The sequence below is a fragment of the Gouania willdenowi genome, chromosome 7 (assembly GCF_900634775.1).
Source record: "Gouania willdenowi chromosome 7, fGouWil2.1, whole genome shotgun sequence".
NCBI classification, from domain to species: Eukaryota; Metazoa; Chordata; class Actinopteri; order Blenniiformes; family Gobiesocidae; genus Gouania; species Gouania willdenowi.
The window spans coordinates 33,492,366-33,513,307 of NC_041050.1; the positions used below are offsets into that span (position 1 = coordinate 33,492,366).

The 20,942-nt window shown below is 34.7% G+C and overlaps 1 protein-coding gene across 1 annotated transcript in view; it reads right to left on the reverse strand.

The window, feature by feature from the left end:
- LOC114466863 (contactin-3-like) overlaps window positions 1-20,942 on the reverse strand; it is an 81,319-nt gene that overhangs the window by 17,104 nt on the left and 43,273 nt on the right. The window contains exons 14-17 of the mRNA XM_028452695.1: window positions 9,360-9,518; window positions 4,031-4,180; window positions 2,040-2,110; window positions 528-762 (exon numbers count right to left, since the gene is read on the reverse strand). Coding sequence (XP_028308496.1) covers window positions 528-762; window positions 2,040-2,110; window positions 4,031-4,180; window positions 9,360-9,518 — 615 coding nt within the window. The remainder of the gene's footprint in view (window positions 1-527; window positions 763-2,039; window positions 2,111-4,030; window positions 4,181-9,359; window positions 9,519-20,942) is intronic.

Sequence of the window (20,942 nt, forward strand, 5' to 3'; positions counted from 1 at the left end):
TATGATTTATATCTAAAAAGGAAGGATTTAAAACCATGATATGCCCCCTTTAATGCTAGGTTAGGGCTAATGCTAGGTGAATACTAGGTTAGGGCTAATGCTAGGTTGGTGTTAATACTAGGTTAGTTTATTTTTATCAGTTATTGCTAACATTAGGCTAATGCTAAAGCTAACTAATGCTAATGCTAGGCTAATGTAAGGCTAATGCTAACGCTAGGCTAACGCTAGGTTAATGCAAATGTTAAGCTAATGCTAACGCTAGGCTAACGCTAGGTTAATGCAAATGTTAAGCTAATGCAAAGTTAATGCTAAGGTAGAGTTATGCTAATGCTAGCTAATGCTAAGCTAATGCAGTGCGACGCGGGCCAGCACCTGCATCCTCACTTGCACTTTCTTCAGGAAATGCAAATATTCTATTTAATTGTAATTGGAAAATATGGATATTTGAAGACATAATTGTATTTTTAAAAAGTAACGAACCCCAACCTTGGCCTTTAATCAGATGGCACTGGCACTCATTCCTGTACCTGTCTCCGCAGAGTAGATGGTGACCACGGGGCTGAACGGACCCTGCCCTTTGCTGTTGTACGTGCCGACCTTGACGTGGAACGGCGAGAAGGGAGCGATGCTTTCGTTACGGTGCACGTATCGGGATGCGCCCGGGGTAGAGGTGGCCACGTGGGTCCAACTGACTTCTCCAAAAGCTCGGAAAGCGATGATGTAACCAAAGCTCTCCCCATTCTGTAGTTCTTCAGGAACGGGCTGAGAGTGAAACACAAAACTATAGTGATATTAAAACATATACAAACCATTCACGTTCACGCCACCATCGGGGCTCAAACACCCCCCCCCAAGTCTCATGGTGCCAAAAGATGCATATAACCCACAAATTGCTTTTGTGACCCAGCTAATGAAATAAAGTGAGCACTAAAAAGCCATTAAAAAACTCATTACAGAGCATTTTGTGCAGCATTTAGAATAAAAAGTCCTTCTTTACTTATTGAAATGAGAATACTCAAGCACTGAGACAGCCCAGTATTTAAAGTCTACCTAAAGTACCAATTTATCTTACTCAAGTAAAAGTACTGCGACTTGATTAAAATTTTACATGTACAAGTACAAGTAAGTCATACATAAAATACTCAAGTACAAGTAAAAAGTAGCTCAATTAAATAGTATTCAAAGTAAAAGTTACTGGTTACTTTCACCCCCCAAGTTTATTCTTGGTAATAAATGTTGCCACGGTTCCCTTGCATACAGTAAACATCTCATGTATAAACTGAAAATGGAAGAAACCAAATCTTACACAATTGGAACTTAATTTATTTTACACAAAGGCATCAGTATAAAGTAAACGGTTTGTCAAAATGTTAAATAAAATTATTCAAAATAAGTATAGCTACATTTATGAACTCTAAAACTGAGAACATAACCTCCATTCAATGTTGTTTTAGCGTGGTGCATTATATTTAATCTGATTGGTCGGCTATGATGTGATGCATTTGATTGTTGTCTGGTTATTTCATTTTTTGTAGTTTCCCAATGTACGTTGATCATTTTAAAACAAAAACATGATAAGTTACTCAGTAACGGTTGGGTGTAGAAATTTAATTCATTACTTTTACTTCTTTTAAAATGTACTTAAGTACAAGTAAAATTACTGATTTAGAAAAATATACTCATAAGTACCCATAAAAGCAACTCAATTACAGTAATGTGATTACTGAATACCAACATTATCTTTGCTCCTTCCAGAACAATCTACTCCTTGTTGCTTGTGAGCATTGCAGATGTGGCTGAATGACGGTAATCAAACACACAACCGAAGCTAATGAAGACAACACCTGCCAGGTTCAGTGCTTTGTTGTGTTCATTGCTGCTAATGCTGATGCTGTATATGCTGATTCTTTAATCACAAAGACAGACTTCAGAGACGGGGCCTTCGATTGTGGAGCAATCAATAAGCACCTCATTTAAGTATAAACAACCTGACTGCACACGTGTGAGGAATAGCCTGAAGCATAAGACTGATGACTTACCTCCCATGTGATAACCAGTTCACATCTGCTGCCACCTCCTCCACCCACGTCACCAGGTGCTGCATCTGGAACTACACAACACACCAGTTATAGACATGAACCACTACATAACTGCAGAGGTGGAAAGAGCACTGATGTATTCTACTCAAGTAGAAGTACTGTTACTTAACTGCAATTGTATTTCTCAACTTCTTTTGTCCCATTTTTGCCCCTTTTCAAAAAGTTCTGACACATTTTTCAGACTTTAGCTATCTTTAGCAAATAAATATCCCTTTCTCCAAGTTCTTTTTGTCTTTTTTTGAATTTTTTTGGCCACTTTTCATCCAAATAAGCAAACTTTTGCCAAATAAATCCCACGTTTCCTTTTTTCCCTACATTTTTCCTCTTTTTGTTCAACATTTTTGCCCTTTTTGACTATTGTTTGCCACATTTTGCCTATTTAAGCTACCCTTTGCCATTACATACCACCTGGTTCCTCTTTATTTTGCCCATTTTTTTTGGCTACTCTTGACTGCATTTTAGTCCCTTTTCTTGCCACGTTTTTGCCACTTTTGGACCATCTTTGGCCAAATGTTACCATGTCTACCTCCACTCGCTCATCAAAAAAATAAATAAAACAAATTAAATGTAGCGGACAGAGGAAGCCCACTTTGGGTCTATGGCCCACCGGGACAATGCCCAATATGCCAGGTGGCCAGTCCACCCCTGAGTATAAGCACAAGTAAATCATGCATAAAATACTCAAGTGCAAGGAAAAAGTAGCTCAATTAAATAGTACTCAAAGTAAAAGTTACTAGTGACTTTCACCCCTCACTTTTAATTTTCAGTAATAAATCTTACCACGGTGGCCTTGCATACAGTAAACTTCTCATGTATAAACTTAAAAAGGAAAAAAAAAGGAATCTTAATTTATTTTCCACAAAGGCATCTGTATATAATAAAAGGTTTGTCGGGCACTACCTCCTGTAGTGCCATCGCGTACTCCTAGGGGTACACATACCCCGATTTGAGAAACACTGGTTTGAAGGTACCAATTTTTTTGATAATTTACTCAGTAACAGTTAATTTACTTCTTTTAAAACCTAATTAAATACAAGTAAAATTACTGACAAATATACTCAAAAAAGTACAAGTACCCATAAAAGCTACTCAGTTACAGTAATGTGAGTACTTGTAATCCGTTACTTTCACCACTACATTGTAGTGTTGTAGTAATCAAGACCGGTCTTGGTCTCGAGACCAAATTTTAAAGGTCTCGGTCTCGTCTCGTACTCAGAAGCCTTTTGACTCTGTCTTGTCTCGGACTCGGGATTTTCCCTCAAGACCGTTCGAAACCAGCACTAATTCCTGCTATTTTTTAACTTTTTTATAATGTGATATTAATGTGATAACACCCCGTATAATGACCGCAACCTTCCTTAATGTGACTGAGTGACGTGTGTGACACACTCACACACACGCAGGAGAGAGAGGAGGAGCTAAACATGTCCGTTAACTTGTTGGTTGTGAAATTTGGTTTCACGAACCACAAATAATACATTTGTAAAAGCAGAGCAAAGAGGGAACACTCTGTGGTGTGTAGGTGACCAGCCATGTTATTTCTTGGCAGAAATACTTTTAAATACTTGCTGTACATCCAGCTGACATAAAAATCTTGTTTTCAAATATGTAGAATAATTGTGAATTTATCAGTAGTAGTTTTAAAATTTTAGTAAATTATTTGCAGGCACCTTTTTTGTCCGTCAAATGTATATAAAAGAAACTAAAACTAAAGAGAGAATGTTATTTAACTGTCGAACCTTGTCATAATTTTATTTATTTATATATTTTTTTTAATAAAAAAAAAATGTTTATGGTCTTGGTCTCGGTTTGTCTCGGTCTTGGTCTTGACTCGGTCTCGGCTCCCGGAAGTCTTGGTCTTGTCTTGGTCTCGGTGCATTCTGGTCTCGGATAGTGTGGTCTTGAACACAACGCCACTACATTGTGTGTACCTGCATCTTCTGTCCTTGTCTTGACAGAAACAGGACTGGGTTCTCCAACTCCAACGCTGTTTTTAGCCAATACCCGAAACTCATATTCAACCCACGCATTAAGGTCCACCACAGTGGCTGTCAGAGTGCTGCCGTCAATCATCTCTGGAACTGCAAACAAACAAACAAACATAATTTTACAAAAATAGAAAAATGTGCTGTTAAATTATGTAAAACATGATATGACTACAAGACTAACAAAAAACATGACTTATTAAAGACATCAAAGCCTTTCACAGGTAAATGTGAAGAGAGGCAACCCCGGGCGGCTTTTTAAATTCCCATTAAAATAAATAAATAAAACAAAACTTAAGATTCAGCTTGAAGCAGTTTCACAGATTAAGTACAAATAATAAATAACCTTGAATTTGGAGACTAAAAAATATTTAATTACACTAGAATAAGGTAAGAAATATAAATACAATGCCTATGGCTACTGTGCTTTGAAGAGGTAAGTCCAGACAACTAGTTAACGTCAAACATGTTAGTTAAACAGTTTTCTTTATGAAATTTATTCTAAAGATTTTGCCAAAATAAGAACTACATTACTAAGGTATTAATTAAAAATAAAATTAAAAATTTCAATTATTATCAAAACGTGATCTTAGAGTATTAAAGTTGTATCTTTTATTGAGTATAAAGTTCACAGTTGGCATCAGTAGCCATAGCACTGGTATAAATACCCTTGTTTGTGTTTTGCTTTCTATCCCTTATTTTCAGTGTTTTCACTGACAGACTGCCATGATTGTACCTCCTGCTTCTTATTTTCCTAATCCCTGTTGGCTACACGTGTGTTGCCCGTCTGTTCATGTGAGTCGTCAATTTTTACATGCTTATACTGTATATACTATACAAGTGTTGGGTTATTTGTATTAAAAATATGTGCTCCAGTTAAAGAAGAGTTGAACTCACATTGAATACTTAAAAATCTTACTTTTCTTAAAGGGATCCTCCACTGTTTTTACAAATGTGGCCTAAAACATTTGAAATGTCCTTATTAGAAGATCTATGCCTAACAAAACGCAATATTTTGCACCATATTAGTTTGATCAACTTTTAAAACTGGGACTACTTTACCCTGTGCGCCGCCATGTTGAAATGACATCATTGGTGACGTCATTAGCCCCTTTTAGGCCATAGAATTCCATATGAGTTGAAGCATTCAGGATCATTTAGCAGCTTTTTCAGTCAAAATGACAACTTGTGCTGCTTTGAGTTGCTCTAAAAATCAGTATCAGTTAAAAAAATTGATGTAAACCTCTTTTGTTTACTGAGAAATGATAAATTATTACATTATTATCACATTATAAAAAAGTTTAATCCAGAGTGGGAACTGTCGCCCCCTGTGGCCACAGATTTTTTTTTGAGTCATGGTTCTAATTTATCATCTCTCAGTAAACAAAAGAGGTTTGCATCGAATTTTTTAAGCTTTACTGATTTTTAGAGCAACCTAAAGCAACAGAAGTTGTCATTTTGACTGAAAAAGCTGCTAAATGATCCTGAATGCTTCAACTCATATAGAACTCAACTAAAAGGGACTAATTACGTACCGATGATGTCATTTCAACATGGCGGCGTACAGGGTAAAGTAGTCCCAGTTTTAAAAGTTAATAAAACAAATGTGGTGCAAAATAATGCGTTTCGTTAGGCATTGATCTTCTATTAAAAACATTTCAAAGGCTTTAGGCAACATTTGTAAAAACAGTGGAGGATTCCTTTAATACACAGTTATGCATCTTTATTTTTCTTTTTGTTGTTGTTGTTTTTACTGCTTATGCCAACACAGCTCATTAAGGACTTGAACTAGGAAAAACCAGTGACATTTTTTTTCACACCAACACTAGATTAACATGTGACTTATGCTTCTTTGGGTGTAGGAAAAAATCGATTCCGTGATATATCACAATATTTTATGGCACAATTATTGTATTGATCCCAAAAAAATGTCCAAATCGAATTTTTTAATCATGTTTTTTTTTTTTATAAAGAAAAAACATTTAATTGCTCTAGCTTGGAAGTTGATTGCACTTTATTTTCATAAAACATACTGGGCACTTTTATAGATGTATAATGGTTACTTATTTTTAAGAATTTAAGAACTTAACAGAATTAAATTAAGTTGAAGAAACTAAAGTTAAACAATTTTGAAAAAAACTATTTAACATACCACTTGTTTTTTACATTTGTTTTTGAATTACAGTTAATTACCATTCACTTGTTTTCACAAGTTTAAAAAATGATGAAACACATTGTTTTGCACTTGTAAAGGTGATAATTGTAATTATTGATATCACGACATATCGCGATGTATCGTAACATGACATGCAAATCGCTTTATCGTATTGTCAGATTAATTGAAATGTACAGCCCTATCTGCTTCACGTTTCTTTGTTTTTCGATGGCGGCTGGTATCCGACTAGTTTGCCTCACGGCCTCTCTAACGCACAACGTCTTCCTCTGTGTGTTAAATTTGTGGCTTGAACCCATTAGGTTACACTGCAATGCAAACCACCACGTCTTGTGTGTTTCAACATTAATCATTCAACATCAATCCCACTGGTTAGCCCTGCAACGCTACATCAGTACTTGTATAAACTATAAAAGTGTGCTGTATGTGTGTGTTCACGTCAAATCTATAAATATCAAAGGCAGAACAAGTTGTCTCAGCTTTTGTCCTACTTTCTTTTGATAAGCACAGACTTGAATGTTACAGGATAAAGTTTGCAGGATGTCACAATATTTCTTTCTTCAAAGAGAAAAGATTACAAATTTGCCTTTGGGTGACGGTGACTGAATCACAGTTGGTGACATTAGTCAAAGAATTAAAACAGTTATTATTAAACGCCAACAAAATGGCTTATGGCACAATTACGCAGACATTGCACATTTATGTAAATCTCTCCCTCTCTCTTAGTAATAGTTGTTTATTTATGATTTTTATAAATATTTTCCAGGCTCTTTTATCTTACATGCCTTTGGTATCTCTATTTTATATTTATACCTAATATTAATGTCTTAAAGTATTGTGTCTTGTGAATATCTATGCAGTTTTCATCCAAATGACTGCCATATAAATTATTTACCATTTATTTGCTATTTATCCACTGGGCGATGGGCAAAGGTGTATCAATACACAAGTAGGGCTGGGCGATATATCGAGATTCAAGAAATATCGAGATTTCTGTTTTGGCATCTAGAAAAAAACATTATCACGTATAACAATATATTTAGTAATTTTCTATCCTATTTTGTAGTAATATACTGGCTTTAGGAGTCACTGTTTTCACTACTTCTCAGAGCAGCATGAAAAGCTCAGTTAGGTGATCACTGAGTGAGTCCTAAACAGACTCACTCACACGTGCTGTCCCTTAGAGCAGGTGTTCTTAACCTTGGGGTCAGGACCCCATTTGGGGACGTAAAACACTAGGAGGGGGTCGCCAGATGCCTTCAAGAAAGTAAGAATACATTTGAGCCCATTTTTGCTTATTTTTTTTACCCTTTTTCTACAACTACACCAAACTTAATATATTTTAAACAATTTTCACCAGTTGTTCTTGACATATTTTTGCTCATTTTGATTCATTTTTTCTACTTTACTCCCATTTTGGCCACTCACTGTACATTTTTTCTACTTTCAAGACATTTTCAGCACATATAAACCCTTTTCACCACCTTTTCCCACTTAATGTTGCATATGCTGACCCATTATTGTTACTTTTAACCTCTTTTCACCATATTTCATGCTTCTTTTTGCCAATTAAACCACACTATCACTATGTGTCATGCCTGTTTTTTGCCAGTTTAAACTAATTGTTCCAATATTGACACTTTTAACCCTTTTTTTTTTTTAATCACTTTTTTTGTCCATTTCTGGCCACTTTCTGTGGTTTTTAAAATCCCATTTCACCACCGTTTTCACAATTTTTGGTAACTTTTAACCCATTTTATTTCTGATGAAAACAAGAACTTACATCATTAAAATGACTATACACTATGGCCCAAATAATACTAAACTTCCTGGATAACAGTGGACTTTATTCAGATGAATACAGTCAATAAATGTGGTTATCACAGATTCATAGAACAATGGACCATCATTTTGCTGACTTTATGGATGGACCCCAACAATCTCCCCCCTTTATTCCCCCTTATAGATGGTCCCGTCTCCACATGACTGTTCTTCAATGTTCATGTCTGTGTTCAACCACCTTCTGGCAAGGTTGGTGTTCGTTCAATTTTTCAATTAAATCACAGTTTCAATTAACCATGTTAAATTATAATTCAATTACCATTACAGTGACCAGCATTTTTTTTCCAATTACAATTAAATTACAATTATGTATATCCTCAGGAAGTCAATTAGAATCACGTTCTCAATTTTGACAACAGGTCTTAAATCAGCTGTAAAATACACTAAAAACAAATATCTATCAACTAATTTCTTTCCTGTCTATTGGTTACCTTGTTAGGCTTCCTAATCAATTAAAATATAGGTTTTAATAGTTTTGGTTTGGGCGTCTGAGCTGATTTAAAAAAATAAAAATAAATGTAAATGATAAAATGTGGGAAAGCTTGATAGTTAATAATTGTTAAACTACATATGTGAAGAACTGTACATAGAACTGTAACATGGTTCCCCGGTTAAACTTGACAATTTTTAAAGAATTTTCATGACAATTACACCGTCAATTATCTGAAGTCAATTACATTTTAATTAAGATTATTACAGCAACAGATTTTTTAAATTACAATTACAATTATAATTGTAATGAATTATCAATTACAATTATAAGTGACCCCAACACTGCCTTCGTGTAGGATGGGGGTCCCTGGTCTTTGGAACACTGCCTTAGAGGAAAAAAAGCCATAAGTGACACACATTGTGCAGCTGTTTGTTAATTAAAATTGAACCCAGAACTGTCATTCACTGAATATTTTATTTGAATTCAAATGATCAAGATTTATATTGTAGAACGTCATTTAAAAAAAAAAAAAAAAAAATAGAAAATCAAGGTACGAGTTTTGGTCCATATCACCCAGCCCTATAAACAAGATAATTAAAGTAGTGTCAATAAAATATTATTTAGTAGCAATAACCTCTAAGTCTACTGCATTAGACCTCAAATCACTTACATTGCAAGTGCTTCCTCCCTATGACCCTACACCATGACCTCTTTTTGTCCAACGGGAACAAGTAACAGGATGAATTCCCTGTGGGCATCTGTGAATTATCTGAGTAACAACTTCTCGGCTATAAAATGAGAATTCATCTCCCCAGTGTGAATTGTACCTGTGTTAACCCTCTGCCATCCCACAGTGAAGGGAGTTCTGGCCTGGATGAGGTAATTGGTGATGGGGCTGCCGTTGTCTCTGCCGGGGCTCCACGCGAGCTGGGCCGTGCTGTCTGTCACCTCTTCCACAGTCACTGAGTCTGGGGGGGTGGGGGAGCCTGGCTCAATCACAGGAACAGACACCGTCAGCTTTTCGCACGTGCAGAAGCACAGACGACACCACAGAATGAACATGGCAGCGCGTGGGAGCACAGAGAACCCAACCGTCAACCCACAAACACATTTTACACTTAAATGATATTCTTTGATCGCCTTCAGAATGTGAATTCAAGCATGCGAGGAGAGAACGTCAGGGAAAATAAAACGCTTTTTACAGCAAAGAGACAAAAAGTGTGTGGTCCCCCCCCCAAAAAAAGAATACACACATTTTAATTTGAATCCAAAACACATTTGATTTTATTGTCAATATTTTCATACATTCATTATAGCAGTGTTTTTCAACCTTGGGGTTGTGATCCCATGTAAGGTCGCCAGAAATGTCAAGTAATTCATTAAAAAGATTATCAGATGTTATAAAACCACACACCATCTTAAACTCTATTCAGTACTTAAATATAAATCTAGTTCAAATAAAATGCAATAGCCTAAAAAAATAGCTGAGTTGGTGCATTTTGCCACTGTGTGCACTAATTCTGACTACTCTGTATTTTGAACACAGTAAAGAATGTTATCGAAAGCTAAATTCTAGAAAAAACCTGTCTCTGGGGTCGCCAGAAATTTGTGAGATATCAAAATGGGGTCACGACCCAATAAAGGCTGGGAACCACTTTAGAGTGGACAGTCCCTATGAGTGTGTGTAGTGTAGTATACTGCATTACAGCTATTACTATATATCTGTCATTATTAGTGTGTAAATGGGTGAATTAGTTCAACTGTTGAGGGACTCCTTTTATTCTTTGTTTGGTTTGTTACAGAAAAAACACATATTGTTACACATATACATACATGATATGTATTTTTTCATTTTATAATATATTATATACACAAATTATTATTTTATATAAAGGCAAGGCAAATTAATTTGTATAGCGCATTTCATACACAAGGCAATTCAATGTGCTTTACATGATTATATACTGGACATATATACTGTATATATATATATACATATAGATATATATATACATATAGATATATAAATTGCTATATATCTTTCATCAATAGTGTGTGTATGAATGGTGTGAATTAAAAAAATGGTTGAGGGATTCTTTTTATTCTCTTGTCTTGTTTTTATTTTTTTACATATATACATACATCATATGTATTTTTTTCATTTTATATATATTTTATATACACAAATTATTATTTTTATATAGGCAAGGCAAATTCATTTGTATTGCGCATTTCATACACAAGGCAATTCAATGTGATTTACATCAGTGATTCTCAACTAGTGGGTCGGGACCCAAAAATGGGTCGCGGACAGCTGGTCAAAAACAAATAAATTCTTAATATCTCCCATGTTTTTTTTATTTTGAAAGAACATTCACTTTTGACAGGCATGCTGTGAAATGCATGTTGCACATGAAAATATATAGCTTTATGTTTAAAAACTGCTATTTTTGAAAACCTAAATTTGGTTGGTTGAATTCTAAGAAGAAAGTGGGTTGCGATTTAATAACTGTGGCAAAATGTAGCAAAATTGCTATATATCTTTCATCAATAGTGTGTGTATGAATGGTGTGAATTAAAAAAAAAAATGACTGAGGGACTCCTTTTATTCTCTTGTCTTGCTTGTTACAGAAAAAATACATTATATGTGTTTTTTTTTACATATATATATACAGACACAGTTTTCTTATTATATATATATATGTATATATATATATATATATTATACACAAATTATTATTTTTATATATAGACAAGGCAAATGTATTTGTATAGCGCATTTCATACACAAGGCAATTCAATGCGCTTTACATGATATATATATAAATAACTATTTTTTTATTTAAAAGGGATGAGAACAAATGAGTTACTCTTCCTATATCACATTTTGTGTGAATTTAACCATTTTCTGTATGATTTGATAGCAATGATTTTTTACTACCTTTATTTTCCAATACCAAATTAAATAAAAACCCAAGGTACGGCACAGCTTGTACAAACACCCACAATGCACTGTGAGGTATTTGACAATGACTAGATTGAACTCTATTTGCTTTTTAAAAATCTTTCTCCAAAAATCCACAAAAACAACAAAAAAAGGCACTTAAAAGGATCCCATTTATCAGCTAATATTCACCAGACTTATAATCTCTCCCTTTTCTTGTTCCTAGAAAGTGATCAATGAAACGACCGGTGTATGTACAGACAGGCGAACAAATTAAAAGGTAAAAAAAAAAGAAAAGAGAAAAGAAGAAAAAATTCCCTACCCTGAAGTTTTACAGTTTTATCATTTATTTTCATTATTCTGTCAATTAGACGGTCTGATGTTTTACTTTTGCTTCATCTACTGATTCCTTTTCTAATGAACGTGTCGGCTCATCAGAAATAATAGACCACTGGAGACCGGGCGCAGAAAAAAAAAACGCTCCCAGCTTTGCTTACACAGCTCTTAAGGAGGCGTCTGATATGAAAGAAAGCAGTGTAATTATTAAGGTGTTAAATAATTTAATGATCAAACAGCGAGTCCTTCAGGAGCGCTAACAGACAGGTTTGTGTTTACACTTGTGTGTCATTGTCTACGCTTTTCTTTTCACACATGCTTTTAAATCTTTTTCTTACAGGTACCTTTAAATTACAGCTCGTATGTACATCTGGTATCAAAGCCAAGGCCTTAAAGATATTGATCTCTGTAAAACTCATTAGCCGCTGTTAATTATAAAACAAAACAACTTTAATACACTTGACTCATTAATACATATACAAAGTGTCTATAGTTCCAGACCCAGACCTCAGATAAATCAGACTATAGTTCTGTTCCTGTCTTTTCTCCATAAGCGTAATGTGCCTGTGTTACCACCGTGTTAGGATGGCTGAGTGGTCTAAGGCAGTGGTTCCCAACCTTTCTTGTCTTATGAACCCCTTGAGCCTTTTTATCATACCATGAGTACCCCTCACTCATACGTGTTCATGATTGTCCAAAAGTAGAACGTAACACAACTGAATATTCAACGCTAGTCATTTTTATTTCATCTTCATAAATTGAACAATTAATATTCAGGCATTATCTTCTTATTGAACTGAAATTAAACATAAAATTATAATGCCCTCAAGGCAATAAAAATGACAAATATAAGAAATAATATTATAGTAAAGGTTTGTATTATGAATACTGTATTATTAAAACTAATATATTATGATCATATTGTAATTAAAGTACAATAGTTGAAATTAGAAAAAAAATAAGAATAAATAAAAAACAATAATATAAATAAATAAATACAAAACAAAAAAATAACCTGCCTGTTTTATATGTAGCTTTTATGACATTTACCACAAAAGGACCTTCTTTGAATATGTCCCCTTGTAGGCATTTAAACTTTTGAGTCATAGTGCACACATACCATTTTATTGACGGACTTATGAAATGACTGAGAATATTTTTTATTATCTTGGAAATAAGTTCTTAATTTTTCCATGTACCCCCTTGCAATGTGCTCACGTACCCCTAGGGGTAAGCGTACCCCTGGTTGGGAAACACTGGTCTAAGGTGCTAGACTCAAGGATTTTTCCGCTGATGTGGGTTCGAATCCCACATCTGACGTTTTTTTCTCTTCCTTTTAACATATTTAACACAGCAAATTCCACCTTTAAAAAAAAGAAACATTTTAGGGTATTTCTTGGGTTAGGGTTAGGGCTAAAATAAAACTGACGGAACTATAGCTAGAAGGACACGGGTCAGGCAGTGACGGAACTACCAGCATTCGGCTCACTGCGCATGAGGACGCATGCCGGACCTATAGTCACTTTTGTCTGAGGTCCGGGTCTGGACCAATAGCAGCAGCCTACATATTAATAAATGACACTACATTTTTCAGTTACAATAACATTTTCAATTACACATGTTCAATTCTTTTTTTTCCAATTACAATTAAATTACAATTAATTTTTCATCCTCAGAAAGTCAATTACAATTACGTTCTCAGTTACAAATAATCACAATTACTGAGCCTGAAATAAATAACCCAATAAAAGTTAACCTTCCTTTTGTGTTAGCTTTCTGTTAGCATCTGTTATGCTAACGGGTCCTAATTCAGCTGTAAAATCAAACTAAAACAAATATCTATTTTTCCTATCTGTTGGTTACCTTATTAAGCTTCATAATCAATGAAAATATAGGTTTTTAATACTTTTGGTGTGGACGTCTGAGGCTTTTTGTGTCAGAATAACTCTAGATTTATATATTTTTTAAATGGTAAAATGTGGGAAAGCTTGATATGAAACATATTCTAATGATTGTTAACTGCATATGTGTAGAACTGTGCATAGAACTGTAACATGGTTCCCCAGTCAGTTTTGCGCTAAATAATAATTGACAATTTTTATGGAATTTTCATGTCAATTACAAAGTCAATTATCTGAACTCAATTACATTTGTAAATAATGATCAATTACACAATTACAATTATAGTTGACCCCAACCCTGGATGACACAATCAAGGATAAATTCTTTATCTTGTTAACTGTATTTCATTGGCTGAAGCAAACAGCTGCTGTCAGTGTCTCTGGGGTCGTTGAAATAATGTGTTATTAATATGGGAAAATAATATCTGCCTGTGTTTACTGACGACTTTGTATCCTATGAATGTGACCTGTATCTCACCTGAATGTGTCGCTACTTGTAACTTGTGAATTTCAATACCAGCGTCTCGCGGTTAAATCAAAGTTGCGTGGTGCCGCATGGACTATAGTCGGGTGTTTCTCCTTAAATGTGATCTCCCCGGAGAATAATGATGTCGCAACTGTCAACAAGCATGAATGCTCACCAAGTGGTTTATATGCTAATGACCCTGATGGTATCCTGACATCGTGACCTTCTCGCCAGCCCCCCCCCCCAGCGGAGTGTGAGCAAGGCATCTCCACGTGTTGTCTAAAAAACACTTCCCTCTGCCATTGTGGAAAAAAAAACAAAACAAGGAGCTTGAATAATCACTCGAGTCTTTGTGTCGGGGCAATTATCGTTGACCTTCCACGGTGCAGCAGGAGCGGGATGATGTGCAGAACATGATTGCAATAATATTTCAATTGCCAATAACACAGAATAATCACTATTACCATGAGCATCATTGAGAATGTTCACGTGTGCTCCAGCAATCACAGCCAGTCACTCTGATGTTGTCGGGTTGAAAACAGACAGTGGTGGAAGGAGTAAACAATGACAATACTCAAGTAAAAGTGTTGTTACTACAATAATATAGTACAAAAATTAGTACTTCAGTATAAAAGTGACTTAGGCAGTGAGTAACTTACAGAGGTAACAGTAACAGATTACAAGTACTCACATTACTGTAATTGAGTTGTTTTTTTGAGTAGATTTCTAAATCAGTCATTTTATTTGTATTTAAAGCTGATATCTGGAGTTTCTGAGAAATCTATGTTTATATATGATTCTTTTGAAATGCGAAAAAATACCTAACTAGTCTTTTACTATGGTTTACTGCTGGCGGTCATTAATATACATTAATGTATATAAGTCCCTTCTCCGTCCTATAGACCCCTATACAAATGGAAACAATCGCCAAGTGCGCCCAGCCAATAGGCTTCGACTTCCTGTTTTTGAGACTGTCAATCAAAGTGAATGTAGAACTGTGCATGGAAACAAGGCCACACGTCACAACAGCAAACAGGTAAATATGAATTTGGCTCTTACCTGACCCATAGACCTATATCAATGCCACCTTGTTATGTTACGCGATGTGCGTGCAGAAAAGTAGAGGCGTGGCTTCTGGTTGATTGGCAGAAGCAGGGGGAGGAAGTGAGGCTGTTTAGGGCGGGACATTGAGACGTTTCTCAGAAACTTCGAATAGGAGCTTTAAGTACGTTTTAAAAGAAGTAAGATAGTAAGTTATTTTTTGTTTTTGGTTTTAAAATAATCAACAAACATTGGGAAACTACAAAAAATAAAATGACCAGACAACAATCAAATGCGTCACATCATAGCCGACCAATAAAATTCAACGTAATGCACGGCGACAAAACAGCTTTGGATGAAGTTTATTTTCTCAGTTTTAGAGTTCATAAATGTAGCTATACTTAAAGTCTGAGAATATTTCTTTTTAATTTTGAATTGAATTCATTGGTGTTATTTGTTTTATTTATTTTTTATTTCTGTTCAGAACGGTACATTTTGACAAAACGTTTATTTTATGCAGATGCCTTTGTGGAAAATAAGTTTGGTCTTTCCCTTTTTAAGATTATAAATGAGATGTTTACTGTATGCAGTGGAACCGTGGTAAGATTTATTACCAAATATAAACGTGGGGAGTGAAAGCAACTAGTAACGTTTACTTAGTACTATTTAGTTGAGCTACTTTTTACTTGTACTTGAGAATTTATGTATGGCTTATTTGTACTTGAGTACAATTTCAATTAACAGTACTTCTACTTGAGTAGGATACATCAGTATTCTTTACACCTCTGGTAACTTCCGATGCAATTTATTACTTCCAAAACAAATCATCACTCCCTGAATGAGAGGCTTGGATATATTCATTAAAAAAGCATTGTCTGCTAAAAACAGAGAATCAACATAATAAAGTGTGTGTGTATACATATAAATGTATACTGTATAATAATATGTAAACAATGCTAGTGTCCCTGACGCGACTCGTCCAAAAATACAAAAATAATTGCGTCAAACAAACAATTCAGTCTGATCTAAAAACTCTAAAGGAAGCATTTACAACCATGGCCCCTCAGAACAGCTCTAGAAATAACAAGAGACTAGCTTTAAACTTTTTTGTGCATCACATCAGCGGCACACTTATTTTGTATCTATGTTGAATTGCATTGTCCCTGTCAAATATATAAAAATAAATAAATGTTGATAACGAGGTTACTTCTGATTTTTTGCACTTTAACTAAAACGTCTGTATGTGTTCGTAGGCAGTATTCAGTTTCTAATGTCACGAATGTAAAAGTATGACAATAAATACTGTCAAAATGGTGAACAGACACATTTTTTTTAATGGTCATCATTCTTGTTATTGTTAGCTTTGCTGCTAACTGTGAGCCTTCCTGTAAAACCGTGAGCTTTCCTACAATACCGCAATAATTATTGTATCGTGAGGTTAATACCATTTGTATACCGAACCGTGAGTTTTAGAAATCAATACATCCCTAATATATATATACATATATACACACACACCTAACCAGATCAAATTATACTCCATTCATTGGAGAATACATGTGCAACATGTAAATGGTAATCAATATACAGTATGTTGGCTGGTGGTCATATGCGTTGTTTGGTCTCTGGGCAACTGTTTCTACAGATGTAGATGAAAACGAAATAATAGATTCTGTTCACACGTTCAATCCCTCAGAACAAAAAGGACTGCATGAACCAAGCTATTATTACATAAAATGATTGTGTTAGGAACACAATTTAAATATTTAAATGTAAATGCATATGACATTTAAAACTGGAATTTTCCTAAAAGACGACAAAGGAAAAAAAATAGATGACAACTGAATTTACCTGCATTTCTTTTGTCCAAATGTATTCAAAATTTCTGTAATAGCTCAGAAACAGAAACAAAACAAATCTCCTTGAATTCCATAATCGGCAAAGCAAGGCAAATGTGTTTGTATTGTGCGTTTCACACACAAGGCAATTCAATGAGTTACATGATTAAAAAGTAATGATAGCATAATAAGTAATAATAGCATAATTTAAAGTACATTACTAATTGGTTAAAAAACTGAAATGTGATTTTGAGAGAAAAAAAAAAGCTTCACGATCTACTTAATCACAATTTGATTTCAGTCGAATGCATCATCACACGAAGGATCTCGCCAAATATTCGACAACCTCTTACATTTTGCCCAACCTTAAAATAACTGTTCAGATGCATGATTACAACACACATAATGGTCATCAACAACTCCCATTAGTCCCATTAGCAGCACTCTGTCTGCACTTTATAGTGATGATAAAAACATGCATGGACTTTCAGCCTGACAAGGACAAAAAAGTCTTTTCATTTCTTTCATTTTTTAAAATATATTTGAATGGTGCTTCTACTTCAGCAACGACTGAATCAGATTCATCCTTTATAATCAAACCTTGTACATGTAACTGTGGAATATCCCTCACTGTAATACTGCATCTTAATAAATGTGAGGAGAAATGCCACCCAATATACTTAGCAGAGAAGCAACATTTATATCATCTACACGTGACCACGAGTGTTGGGGTCAATTATAATTGTAATGGCATAATTAATAGTCAATTACAATGATGGCGTAATTATAATTGTAACTGTAATTTAAGAAATCTGTTGCTGTCCTAATCGTCATAAAATTATAATTGAGTTGAGATAATTGAGTTTGTAATTGCCATGAAAATTCTATAAAAATTGTCAATTATAATTTAACGCAAAACTGGGCAACAATGACACAGTTCTATGTACAGTTGTACACATATGTAGTTACTTATTAAAACATGTTTCATATCAAGTTTTCCCACATTTTACCATTTAAAAAATGGAAATCTAGGAGTACACTGACAAAAAAAAGGCTCAGATGCCCACACCAAAAATATTAAAAGCTATTATTTCATTGATTAGGAAGTCTAACAATGTAACTAATTGATAGGAAAGAAATTAGATGTCTAGGGGTGTGATGATACATAGACGAGACACGATATTAAGAAAACTACAATGACAAAATGTAAGACTGGACCAACAGACTTTCATTTAACCAAGTTGCAAATTAATTTTGAAATGTTTTATTATAACTTTTTACATGCATGATGTAAGCATGAGCTTTTAATAAACTTCTTCCACAAATTGAAACTAAAACTAACATTTAGAAAAGTTAAAATAAATTATATTTCTTTTTTTTGCAAACAATAATATGTGCAAAACCAAATCAAAGTTATAATAGTGCAAACAGAGCCTGACCAAGTATGTCATTAACAACATGCTGCAACTACACAGCCACGTTTTTTTTAACTGTTAATAAACTTGAAACGAACTAAAATATAAGACAACTCCTCTTCTTCTTTTCCCTCTGGTAGGCTAGACGTAGCAAAGGCGGATGACTGCCCCCACAGGTCACAAATAAAATAAATTAATTTTTTTTAAATCTCGTAGAGTTTTATCTCGTGACACCCCTAGATGATAGATATTTGTTTTTAATGTATGTTACAGCTGATTTAGGACCCGTTAGCACAAGAGATGCTAACAGAAAGCTAACACAAGAGGAAGGTTAACTTTTATTAGGTTATTTATTTCACGCTCATTAATTGTGATTCATTTTAATTGAACTTTAGTAATTGAGAAAGTAATTGCAGTTGACTTTCTGAGGTAAAAAAATAATATAAATAAATAAATATAACAATTGTCAATGGAAAAAATGCCAGTTATCGTAATCATAATTGAATTGTAATTGAAAATGGATAATTGAAAACGTAATTGTAATTGAAAATGGAAAATTTAAAACGTAATTGTAACCCAACCCTGGTAACCAAGGTGCTTGGGCTAGTCTGCTGTAGACATTTTTTACCCATTATTATTGTTCTTTGTTGTTGTTGTTGTTGTTGTTGTCTGAATTGATATTTTGCCACCCAGGATTTGAAACCATTTGATGTAAAAGAAATGACGGTGACAGCCGCTGGGAGCGGGATGTGTAAACATTGCACTCAAAAGCTCGGGTTCAGTCCATTTGCCTTGTTTTATGAAGGCTGCTTCTTGAAAAGTTAAACATTACTTCCACTTAGCCTTTTAGCTGTTGAAAACAAAGTGCCAATTAATGCCATTTGCCAGGAAGATCCTCTACACGTCAAGTTGAATCACTGGTGCTTCTCTTTACAAGATAAAGATATAGATCCAACCTTTTCAAATCCTGACACCCAAATTATCCCTTAGTTCGTCTGACATTTAACATATTTGCAGGATGTGCTGGGCTGCTTGGGTGCATTGATGTCAGCCATAAACCTCCCTCCTCTCCCACCACACACAATACCGCCCTGAAACACATAAGTAATGTTGTTCTGTCCAATGTAGAATGTGGCTCTCAACACTGTGTCTCTTAGGAGTTATGAATACTGCATGAATGCGCACAGACAGACATGTAAACATTCCCCTGTCAAACACACCACAAAAAGACAGAAAATTGGTCATTAAGGAGGTACAAGACAAGTTCCAAACCATAGCTGTTATTACTTAGGACTTTCACACAAGTTTTTTTTTTTTTTTTTTACTACAAACTTTCACAATTATTCTTGCTGCACTAAAAGAGGGAAGCAAGTTGTGTCTGGTTGATTCAATCAAACAATATCTCTGGAAATAAACGTAGCTTGAAGAACATAGACTGCAGGAAGACTCCAGGCTTTTTAATCACACTGCAATTATATTTTGAAACAAACCTATTTGGGATTAAAACACTGGTGCATTGATGCAAATTCTTCATAGAACATTTGTTCAGTTTTCATCACGTTAAAGGAGCGACAATATATTGTGCCACGTCACAAAATGTATCGTCAATAGTCGGGTGGGACTGTTTTAGATAATTTTTTTTTTGTTTTGTTTGTTTTTTAACTGGTTATGTTAGGTTTATGCAGAGCATGATGACGACATGATTTGATTCTAATTTTAGACTGTCACCATTTGTCAGTATCTATTTTTGCGTTCTATTTGCAGGGTGGCACTTTTTGTACTTTAAATAGTAAAAATGTGTCACATTAAAGTTATTAATATTCCAATTGAGTTGAAAAGGGCATACCCAGAGTAAGTATGTACTGTAAGTATGCCCGATTGCAATTATTTAGTTTTTTTTTCCCTTTCCAAAATATCGTATCGTATTGTGAACCCACCCATGTTCAATACATTAAAGTTATTTGACAAATCATAAAAAACTAAAACACGTTGGCCCTTATTTATCAATCATGCGTGAAAACGGGTGCATATCTGAGGGCACATTGAGGGGCGAATTCACTGAGGGTTTGGGGGTATTAAAACTTGTCCAGACATCACTCCACGCGCTAATACAGGGTACAAACCCCAGAGAATCAAGAGTGCGCGGCTGCTGCATGTCAAAACGCGTCCTTAATCCATTGAGCATGTTACTCCAATTAATATGTATTCATATTCTCACAAGGGAAGCAAAAAAATGGGAGGAGGAAATGCAAACCTGGAACTTTTTGCAGTGATCGTTTCAGCACAGGAAAATAGTACGACTGACAAGCAGGTGCAAACACACATGCAGAGATCCGCTGCAATAAATGTTGACACAAAATACAGCGGATATGGAAAAAAAAAAAGACTCCAGTTAACTATCTAGTATAAGAAAATAATTTAAATAAAACAATAGTCAATATTAACAGCCACTGAATGAGAAATTGCAGA